The sequence below is a fragment of the Octodon degus genome, unplaced genomic scaffold (assembly GCF_000260255.1).
Source record: "Octodon degus isolate 3935 unplaced genomic scaffold, OctDeg1.0 scaffold00017, whole genome shotgun sequence".
NCBI classification, from domain to species: domain Eukaryota; kingdom Metazoa; phylum Chordata; class Mammalia; order Rodentia; family Octodontidae; genus Octodon; species Octodon degus.
Window position 1 is genome coordinate 10,690,300 of NW_004524593.1, and position 11,840 is coordinate 10,702,139.

An 11,840-nucleotide genomic window follows, 5' to 3' on the forward strand; every position below is an offset into this window, starting at 1 on the left:
AAACTGTCCTACCAATTTGATTTGAAACTGTCTCATTGCTATTTGTTTATCAATAAAATTATGGAAAAAAAAAGATAGATGACACACATATCACAGTTTAAGGCTCAAGCCTTTAATATATAAAACAAAAACAATTTAATGACAGGGAAAGTGTGTACAGTGTTCAAACAAAAGGAAACAACAAATAATTATTAGAAATAAAAAGATGCTCATAATTCAGAAAATGAATTATGTCTCTATTTTTCACACAGCACACTGGTAAAAAATCCAAAATTTGATATTAAATTTTGCTTAAGAGAGAGAAGAAAAACAGACAACTGAATACAATGTGAGACGATTCCGTCAAGATAGCAACATGTGCCAAAAACATTCATGTGCTTTGACATATTCCAAAGAATGTATCCTAGACAAAAATTCTGGCTGCTGCAAAATTATATACACACTAAAACAGTCTCTGCAGCACATTAATATTATACCAAAAGCCTAGAAACAACTTAAATGACTATTTGTAAGAGATTAATGTTTTATGATTTATACATGTAATGGAATAGAATGATCTTATGTACCAAGAAAGAATAATCACCAAGATATATTGATAAGTGAGGAAAACATTATGCAGAATGATTTATACAGTATCCCACTATTTGTATTAAAAATATACACATTCCAGTCAGGTATAGCGGCTCAGGCCTGTGATCTGAACATTTGGGAGGCTGAGGCAAGAGGATTACCATCAGTCCAAGGCCAGCCTGGGCTACATAGTGAGTTGAAGGCCAGCCAGAAAGAATTACAGATATATATATCCTAAAATTCAACAAGAAAAAAAACTGACCTAATTAAAAACAGGCAAAAGACTAGTATACACGTTTCTCCTAAGTATGTCCAAATGGCCAATAAGCACATGAAAAGATGCTTACCCCTACTGATCATTAAGGAAATGCAAATTAATACCCCAGTGAGTATCACTTTGCACCATAGGGATGGCTATTAAAAAACATCAACCAAAAACAAATCAAAACCAGAAAATCGCAAGTGCTAGCAAGGATGTGGAAAAACCAAGACGTTTCTTGTACTGTTGATGGGAAAGTAAAACATTGTAGCTGCTGTACAAATAGTATGGTATTCCTCAAGAAATACAAACAGAGCCAGGCATGGTGGTGGATGCCTGTAAACCCAAGCATCTAGGAGATTGATTTAAGAGAGAGGATCTAGAGTTTGAACCCAGGCTGGGAAATATAGCTACTTAGCAAGATCCTGACTCAAAATATAAAATGGACTGGGGATGTAGCTCTGGGTTCAATCCTCAACTCTAGGAGCTGGAGGAGGAACACAGAACTCAATCCTCAGCTCTAGAGTTGGGGGAGGAACACACAGAACTGTCACATAACACAGCTATTCTACATCTAGTTACACTTTTAAGAATTAAAAGGAGAGACCCATCTGGGCATGGTGGCGCACATCTGTAATCCCAGCACTTGGGAGACTGAGGCAGGAGGATCCCTGTGAGTTTGAGGCCAACCTGGGCTACAAAGTAAGTCTAAGGCGCACCAGAATTGCATAATAAAACCCTGTCTCAAAAAAGGTGGGGCTGGGGAGATGGCTCAGTAGAATAAGCACTTCCCTGGCAAGCGCAAGGGCCTGAGTTCACACCAAAAAATAAGTAAATAAAAAATCAGGGACCTAGTAGATCCTTATACGCCAATACCCACAGCAGTAATACCTACAAGAGTCCAAGAGTAAAAACAACCCAAAGACCTATCCACAGAAGGATGGATAAACAGTGTGGTGGATATACACAGTGGGATTAAATCAGAAGGTGATTTTCTGACAGTGCTACATGGGAGAACCTTGTAGACATTACACTAAGTGAAACCAAAGGACACAAAAGGATGGGCTGTGTACAATTCCACTCCTGTGAGGCACCTAGAGACAAAAGCAGAAGGACAAGCGCCAGGAACTGAGGAAGAAGGGACAAGTTGTTCTTGTTAAATGGGTGTGGGAATGGCAGTGGCTGAGCACACAGTGATGTTCGCAATAATGCCCTGAACTGTATCCTGAAGAGTGGTTGCCATGGTAACATTTATGGTAGTCAGATTTCACCATAATCAAAAATAAACACACATATATTTGTATCAACTATCTCCAGGAGAATTGGAGAAAGTAGTGTAGCAAACCCTGCCTTTAGAAAACAGAACTAGACAGCCAGGAGTTAGAGGTATAGAGTATCACACAAAATATTCCTTGAACTTTCAGAATTTTCTCTATTCAGAATTTATTATCTATGCAAACAGTTAATTTTCAATTAGTCTTACTGACTAATGTCTAAGCAAAGAGCAGGAAAATATATAAATGAAAATGTATTATGGGCCAGCAGTTGGTGGCACATGCCTTGGGAATCTGAGACAGGAAGGCAGCTGGAGGCCAACCTGTACTACATATTGAGCTCAGGGCCAGCCTGAACTGTATATCAAGACCTCGTCCACAAAACTAAACCAAAGAAAAATAAAAGGATATTATGGTCAGTGATTTGAGTGAGGTAAAATCAACATGTCCCCAACTAGCAATGTTAAAGCCCTGCCCTATGCTTTTCAAGAAACAAGGTTTCAACAACTATTTAATAAATAGCTAGGTGTGGATGTGCATTTTGTAATCCCAGCATTTGAGAGGCTGAGGCGGGAGGAGCACTGTGAGTTCAAGGCCAGCCTGGGCCAAGATCCACTCTCAAAAACAAACAAAATTTAAACTATTTAATAAAGAAAATGGAAAGAACAAAATGCTTCAGAACTTAAAGAATCAATATAATAGTCACAGAAATAAAAAGTTATCAGGTTTTATGGTGTATATTACAACATTCGTCATCCAGATTAAATAGGGAGAAAAAGTCTGAATTCTTCTTGAATAATATAAAATGGAATAATAATAATAGTTAATATGTTCTGAGCTTTAAGTCCCAATCTACTTTATTACCAGTAAATAGTGTTCTAAGAGATTTAAAAGTATCTCAGATTTTTAGTCTCACAATTCCTTTTACGTCTCTTAAAAATTGTTAAGATCTTTGAAGAGATTTTGTTTATGTGAGTTATGTGAATCTTTACCATATTAGAAATTAAACTTCACATTTTAAAAATACATATTTATTAACTCATTTAGAAATACATAAACCCATTATGCATTTACATGAATAACATAATTGTACGAGCATAACTATATTTTCCAAAACAAAAAATAAATTTAGCTGGAGAAATGGTACTGTTTGGCATGTCTACAAATCCCTCTAATGTCTGGCATAAAGAGGAGACAGCTGGATTTTTGCATCTAGTTTTGCATTCAATCTGTTCTAATATTATATATCAAGTAGACTTTGCAAAATTTCAATAGACATTCATGAATAAATGCAAACAAAAACTGCTAATATTGTCATAGCTTTATTTTGGAAGTAGTTTGATTTCACAGCCACCTGAAAGGGTCTTAGTGACACACAGGGGCCCTCAAATCCTACTTTGAGAACTCTTTTATCTACACTACCAATCTTCTGAAGGAAAACATAGATGCTGAGGCACAAAGAAAATCAGTAAATCCTCTCTCAGAGTTGGGACAGGACCCAGGAAGTCTGGTTCCAGACATGTGGCCGCCCTCACCAGGCCTGAGGAGAGCAGAAGGGTGCATTTCCACAACGTTTTAGCCAGCAGCAAGCAACTGTGGATACCTGGCAGTCACAGTACCAGGCCTCCCTTTTACTTAATGTGATAAATTTTCAAATTAAATTTTCCCTTTTGTGTACAGCAGAGATAAGGGTAAGTGAGAGCTGCCACCACAAAGCTCACCTCTGAAGAGGCGAAGACCTGCTGCTCAACAGAAATGATGCCCTGTCTATCTCCTCCGAAGGATGACGGGCAGCCTAGGCTCTGGTCACTCTCAAAGACCAAGTGTCACCCCTGCAAGGGCAACCATTTGTATCTCTCCCTCCACTCCAGGCCACTTCTTTACACTCCTTTTTTGCATAAAATATTGCCTCAATCCTTAATTAAAATATCTAAAAGAGCAACAAAATGCAGCATGTTATAAAATAGGTCCCACGATTCAAGAAGTCAATTAAAATGAAACTGTCTAGTAAGTTGAAAAATAAAATCCTATTTAGACTTTCACTTTTAATCATATGCCAATATAAATTCCAGATGTGTTAACCGCCTTCACAGATGGAGAAAGAGCCCAGGCCAGCCAAGGCAGGCGCCAACCCACTCTTGATGATTCCCAGAGCCCCCTGGGCTGCTGGACGGCCAGCTTGGAAGACACTGTCAGCTAACCCTGTGCATATCCTTGGCCAAGGGCTCTGCTTCTCAGTCCTCAACTTCTAGTTTATAATGAACAGGTGGGTGATAATGTACCAGCATCGGAGGGGAGAACACTCACTGTACACTGGCAAATGCCTTCCCAATTAGGAAGCGTTCGGAAGCTTCGCCCGTCCGTGCCACTGCTGCTCCTCCATATGCTTGACATTAGTATTTTAGTGCTCAAAACAATGCCAAGTTTGTTACTAACCATCTTTATTTAATAAAGTAGACCATGTAAGTTGTAAAAACATACACTTTTCCTCAAGGCCACAGTAAAGTTATTGTAACTTGGAACGGTAGAAAAACGTTATAGGTTACCGTTGGAACGGTAACCTATAAACATGCTTACTTTTCCTGAATTGGCCCTTTTAACAGAAAAGGCCTGGCTGGCAGGCAGCCCTGAGTGGTCCAGGTGATTCTCTCCTGGTTGCTTCTGTCAGGGACCCACAGATAGGAGAGAAGCTGGAGCCCTGGCAGGAGGGGCAAGTGAGAAAGTGCGCCCCACAGGGGAGCAAAAGAGCGGGAACTGCGAAGACCCAGGGCGATCCTGAGCAGACTGTCTCCCTCCCCCTTGTGTTACAAGGCCGGAGACACCAGCCCTACTGCACAGATAAAAACCTGCAGTGAGGGACCGTGTATGGAGCCTAGAGCTCCCAGCTGCAGACAGCTGCTCAGATCCAGAGCCCACCGAAAGCGCTCACGTTCTGTCTTTCCCTCCTCTCTCACAGAGCTGCACCCTTCCTGCCTTCTCTAACAAGACCTCCCTCCCCACCCCAGGAGGACCCTTCAGCATCAAAGCACTTGCCATGGCCAGGGCCACAGCAACCTCTCCACCACCACCCCTCCTGCACCTACTCCTCTGCCCATGAGGCCACTTGGCCTGCTCAGAACCCTCCACTTCCTCGGCAATGGCTGGGCCAAGGCTCAGGCCAGGTGCCAATGTCAAGACACAGAAGAGACAAGCCTCATTCCCTCCTCAGCCTTCTCCCAGTAAGGCCCATACACTTCATTGTGGGTATCAAATAATGCTGGCCTGAGGGTCAGGTGACTACCACATAGAAGGCTGGGCCCATGACAGGAGTGCTTGCCTGGTGGATGCAAAACCGTGAGTTCAATCCCAGCACACAAAAAATAATGGTGATACTAACAACAAGTAAAGTATTACAACCAAACAAAAAACTGGTTGTAGTTGGTAGTCCAGTACCTCCAGGAACACACATAGTTACAAGCTGGCATAAAGTCTCCTGTGTTCATTCAGCTTAGCCTAAGTTCAGAACCCTGAGTTGCCGACCAGTGCTAGAAGCAACGGCTTGTAAGCTTCCAACAGTTCCTTTTCACTCCTACTACTTTGCTGCCCTCTGTATGTACTTCGTATTGAGTGTGTGTGTGTGTGTGTGTGTGTGCGTGTGCGCGCGTGAGCACGTGCGAGTGCTACTGGGGATTGAACCCAGGGACCACACACTGAACTACCAAATGGTCTTTTGGGGAGAGGGCTGATGTTTTGTTTCTGCAGGGTCTCACTAAATTGCTAAACTGCCAAGGCTGGCCTCAAACTCGGAATCCTGCTTCGGGCTCCTGAGTGATGGGATTGCAGGCGTGTACCACCATACCCCACTTAAATGCTGAGTCTGGAGGTTAGGAGCCCCTAAATAACCCTCATTTTGCCTGGCTTTCTAGAACAATGGTTTCACTGCTTTTCTTTGCTATGTGTCACACAGATCCTACAATGGCCATCAGACTCGCAGAGTTTCTTCTGTCTTTAACCTTCCTTTGTCTCCTGTCCTTTGTTCTATATCTACAAATATTCCATGTCTTTTTTTGTGTGTGTGACAGGTTCTCACATTGTAGTTCCAGCTGACCTTGAACTCACTGTGTAGCCCAGGATGGTCTCAAACTTTCAGCAAGCCTCTTGCCTCAGCCCCCCAGGTATTGGGATCACAGTGCCACCACCATACCCTACCAATGTCTTCATTTTTTAATGTTCTACTTTTGGTTCTTTTTGCTGTGTAATATGAGGAGTGTAGCTTGAGAGGCTGAGAAAGGAGAACTGTTGCAAGCTCAAGACCAGCCTGGGCTACAAAGTGAGCTCAAGACCAGCCTGAAGTACATAATGAGACTGTCTCAAAAAGACAAAAAAAACCTTACAATTTTTAAATATTTTTAAATACTACTGTTCCTTTGCTATATCCTGCCCCTGGCTTCACAATACATATCTATACATTTTAAAAAGTAACTTCCATTCATTCACTCAAGAAATATTTACTGAATACCAACTATGCCAAGCATGAGGCTGTAGTAGAGTTCACCTCACACAGTCATAGTCTGCAGCTGAGAATAGGCAATGAGATTAGATTCTATCCATTTTAAATCATATAATAAATCCAAGGTATAATGTAAAAAGAAAAGATCTCTCCTCTATTTATGAATTGTATCAGAAATTTATAATTACAACAAAAAATATTTTCCAAACCTCACATCCACTGTATTATTCGACTCATGGTCAAATACTTCAAATGCCTCCTTGATTCTTTTGTGAAATTCTGCTACTTTTACCTCTGAAAAAGATAAAGTAAACCAAATTAGTTTAATCTGCAATTCAAAACAAAAATTCCAATGACCAGATGATTAGAAATTTTAATGAGGAAGAACATAAGGATTCTTTCCTGATCACCTTTATGTACTGTTCAGCTGATTTAACTCCCTTTATATGTCAAAAAATAGAATGGACCATTAAATTTTTTTTCTGAAGTCTATCACCAAAGACATTTTAATCTTAAGCACACAGTCAAGGGTTTTTACCCATCATATGCCCATGGGAACATCCAGCTCTACACAGGAGACTATTTCCATCCTATCTTCCATAGTTTGGGTAGAATCCTAGCCAGAAGCAGAGTAAACCCATCAGCTTCTCTGGAGTGTGCCCTGCCCAACCTGCTTCATTGGGTGCTTCAGGGGACAAGAGGCTAAGCTGGGGACAAGAGGCATAACAGTTGCAATGTGTGACATTCTCTCACAGAGCTTTCGAACAAGTTTGGGACTATACCTTACACACGTGTAATAGTGATATATTCCATAAATATTTATTGAGTGCTTACTATGTGCCAGACAGTATCCTAGCTGATATGGTTATAGCAAGGAACAAAATAGACAAAATTCCCTGCCATGTACAGCTATTTTTATTGGAGAAGATCTATAATCTTGTGCATATTTAGTGAATATATATAGTAAGTAAAATGTGTATTTTAAAAAAGACAAAAAGAACACAGGGAAGGGATGTGAGATGTGCTGGGGTGTTGGGGGGACATGAAGAACACGATGCCTCACTGACAAGGTGACATCCGGACAGACACTCAAGGAGGGGAAAGAGCCAGCGATATCTCCAGGAAGAGTTTTTAGGCAGAGAACCAAAGTGCAGAGTAGCAGGAAGTCGGATCAGCGAGGTGTGAGCAGGAGGCTGGGGAACAGATTCTCTAAGGGGCCCGCAGCTTTCCAAGGATGTGCGGCTTGGGCTGTGAACGCGGTGAGAAACCTTGGACGGCTCTCAGCAGCACCGGGACATGGGCTGCCTCTGCCCACTTCTGATATTTTGTTGAGAAGACACCGGAGCAGGGCAAATGGGGACAACTGGAAATATCAGTTAGATTGCCATTTTTGTGACTGCTTGGTATTTGATTACACAGCATTGTCAAAATTTATTTAATAGTAATGATATCTTGGACAAAATCTCTGCTGGTAACTGTACAAAGCTGGCATCTGCCTTTTAAATTTAAATAAATAAAATACATTATCTTTGACACAAAACTTATTTTTCAATTATCACCTATCAGGAATTATTAATTACTAAATTAAGATCTAGACAGTGTGAATGGGGTGCAGGGCCCTGGTCCAGTGTGAATAGGGTGCAGGGCCCTGGACATATGGCTGCCCTCGTCTCCGTGTGACCAGAAGAGAACCATCTGCGCAGGGGAAGAGGCCCATGCACCATGACGTCGGACGAGACCAAGGTGAACAAAGTTTCTCACTGGTGGAAAACTACAAAAAAAAAATAAGTTACTAAACATTTTAGCAGGAACTGAATATAACTGCTGCAGGCCTAAAACCTTGGGTTATGAGTGACTTGTGCTGCAAGTGTTCTGCAAGATGAATTAACATGTCTAATAAATTTTAACTTGATAAATGAGTGCTATCTTGCAATATAAGTAGTATGCGAGCCAAATGTCAGATCACAAGTGAGCCGATGGCCCCTCCCTCCCTCCGTGTCTCTGTCTCTGTCTCTCTGACTCTCTCTCTTTCTCTCTCCCCGTCTCTCTCTCACTGATAGTGGGTGATCATCTACAGCCAGAAATTATAGAGAAGATCCCTGCAGAAAGAAAAAAAGGCAGAGGACTCCCCCACTTCAAATCAGATTAGGGGAGATGTGTGGGAAACAGTACAAGTGGTAGGAAAGCACCCCCCAAACAAGGCTGTAGCAGTGGGAGCAATGAATGTGCTTAACAACAAAGCAAAGTCCTCAAAAGGAGGCAAAAATGAGTCACTGGATAGGTTCCTTGTTAAAGCTACATGGAAAGAAAGACTCTATTGAGCCAATGGACCTGCAGCTACTCTGCTGGTGATAGTGAAAGTCATCCTCCACAACAAACCTCATCTCTCTCGTCTCCCTCATAGCAGCCACCAAGAGTTTCAAAGATAAGTGCAGGTTAATTTATTTTTCCCTATATTTTGTATTTTCTTTATTATTTTGTACTATGTTACAGTATTATAATCACTTTTATATGAATATTTTGGGTTTGTAGAACAAATATCTGAGTTTCCATGACTTCTTACAGGGAAATTTATTTTGTCATACAGGTGCTTTGGATTACAAGCATATTTCTGATATGGATTATGCTTGCAAGTTAAGGCTTTACTGTATTAGGAAGTAATATTTTGGGAAGGAAGCTCAAGTTTCTCATCAAAATTTTTAAATCTGTAACTTTAAAAACAAGCTTATCATTTAAAAATTTCATAACAGTTTTATGTTCTTACAAAAGTTATAAAGAAAATGAAATAATTTTTTACTCAAACCCCAGATTAGGGCTGGGGAACCAACTCAGCAGTATAAATGCCTGCCTGGCAAGCACAAGGTCCTGGTACCAAAAAAAAGAAAAAAAAGACTAATACCCTAAAGTCTTCTTTCAAGGATTTTTTTTTTTTTTTTGTACTGGGGATTGAACTCAGGTCCTTGTGCTTGCCAGGAAAGTGCATATTCTACTGAGCTATCTCCCAGCCCTATCCTAAGGTCCTCTTATCCCCATGCCAGTGTGCCATACAATTCCTGCGCCACTGTCCAAGTCCACACACTGAAATGAACCGAGTGGGGCAGCCTCACCCCGCGACCCTCAGCTCGTCCTTGGAGAATGCAAGCTCCTGTTCCTCTGGCTCAGGAGGCCCGGCACTTGAGAGCCGTCTGCACCACTACTCTCTTCCCTGCTGCTCTCAGTCCCTACTCCTCCTCCTCCTCGTCTGTGCTACTTTCTCTAGCTTCTTTAAGAAAACTTTTGAATACGCAGAAAAGTTGAAAACTTAGTAAACAACTCGATGCCCACACTCAAACTAAACTATTAATATTTTGCTACATTTGATTCCTCCTTCCATCTCTCTCTAAATAATTGCAGACAGAATGATCCTTAAAGACTTGAGGATGCATCTCCTAAAAATAAGGATATTTTCCTCTATAATCCTAAATCCTTTAAAAAAAATTTTTCCCCTAAATGCTAATGTTATTACATTTTTTAAAAGGTTTTTCATCTCACTACACAGCTCAGACTGATAGTGAGCCCCCCAGCTCTGGGATTACAGGCAGCTCCCCACCCCCACAGCCGGCTCAGCATGCCCAGGGTCAGGGCCGGGGCAGCACGTGGTACTGGGGAAAGAACCCTGGTCCCTGCGCTTGCTTATGCAGGTGCTTAGACTGCTGAGCTATCTCTCCAGCCCTATGACATCTTTAACAATTAATAAAAAAATCAGTAAGATCGTCTAATATCTATTCTGTATTCAAATGCCTCCATCTATCCCAAGTGACTTAAAGCTATTTTTCCATCTAAAATCCAAAGTATATTTACTTCATTTAATTGTATATTTTAAACTAAAACAGTCCTCTTCCTTCCTCACTGCTCTGCAACCCCATGAAATCAGCTCATCAAGAGACCATGGTGAACCACACAATGTCCTACAGAATGTCCCACGTTAGGAACTTGACAGCTTCCTTGTTTCACCCTTAAGTGAAAAGCTACCCCACTGTTAAGGTGGGCTCTGTCAGAGCCCATTATCAGCTGCTCTCCTTGTTCTTGTTTGCCACTCATCTCCCAGTCACTGCCTTCCACACTTATCATTCCAACTCTTTCAGTCTCCGACAAGGCATCCTCACAATTCCATCTGATCCTCGACATGCTTTTATCCTGCTCACTAAGCACTTCTGCAATCGTCCTTGCCTTTCCATTCCCACTGCCTCATCACTTCTGGCTGGATCAATGTAGCCACTTCTGGCCTTTCTCCTTTCTTTCCTTTCCCACTGCATTCCCTCACCACAGTCCACCCTTTGTAAGGATGATCTTTCTTCTTTCTTTATTTTTTTTAGTGCTGGCAACCAAGAGCCTTATGGATGCTGGGCAAGTGCTCTGTGACTACACTACATCCCCAGTTCTAGATCTTCCTAAAATGTACATTTAATCATCAGACCCACAAGTTTAAAATCCCTTGATGGTTTCTGCTGTCTTTTCCAAATAATATTCAACCTCTTGAACCAGGTATGTAAAGCCCTTTATGAAGTAGTTCCCTACCTAGCTCAAACGTCGTCATTTAATACTTTCCCACACAGATCCTCTACCCTACAAATCTGTAGTTTCTCAATGACTATGCTTTTTCATGCCTTTATGAAAGGGCATTCACAACTTCTCTCCTATTTCCTCGCTAACTCCTACTCACCATTGAGGTTAAGAGTAACTTACCTCACAAAACCCCTCTCCCCCTTTTTTGTAACCTATGTAATTATGTAGCATTCACGGATATCACGACTTACATCAACTTCTATTGTAATGAGTAATTTATATATTTGTCTCCCTTCCATAATATAAACACCTTCACCAGAATAACTTTGACAGTGCATGGAACATACTAAAAACTCAGTGAATACTTGCTAAATGGTAGGTGAAGTGGCTCGTGCCTGTAATCCTAATATTTGGGAGCATGACTGTGAGTTTGAGGCCAATTTGGCCATAATGAATTTAAGACTAGCTTGAACTACATAGTGAGAACCTGTCTCAAAGAAAAAGGAGGAAGAGGAGGAGGAGGAGGAAGAGGAGGAGGAAGAGGAAGAGGAAGAGGAGGAGGAGGAAGAAGAAATAGTAGTTAATAACTGGATATGGGATTAATCCATAGTTTCTCTTTTGGTGTTTCATTGGGTATTATTATCAAAATTATACTTATTTCATTCATATAATACAATGATGCAATTTCATTGTTTGTACAGTA

General features: G+C 41.2%; 1 protein-coding gene across 1 annotated transcript in view; it reads right to left on the bottom strand.

The window, feature by feature from the left end:
• The window catches only part of Efcab2 (EF-hand calcium binding domain 2), a 111,800-nt gene extending 101,041 nt beyond the window's left edge, over positions 1-10,759 (bottom strand). Inside the window, exons 1-2 of the mRNA XM_004626925.2 lie at positions 10,609-10,759; positions 6,802-6,886 (exon numbers count right to left, since the gene is read on the bottom strand). Coding sequence (XP_004626982.1) covers positions 6,802-6,886; positions 10,609-10,759 — 236 coding nt within the window. The remainder of the gene's footprint in view (positions 1-6,801; positions 6,887-10,608) is intronic.
• Positions 10,760-11,840: the final 1,081 nt, after the last annotated feature.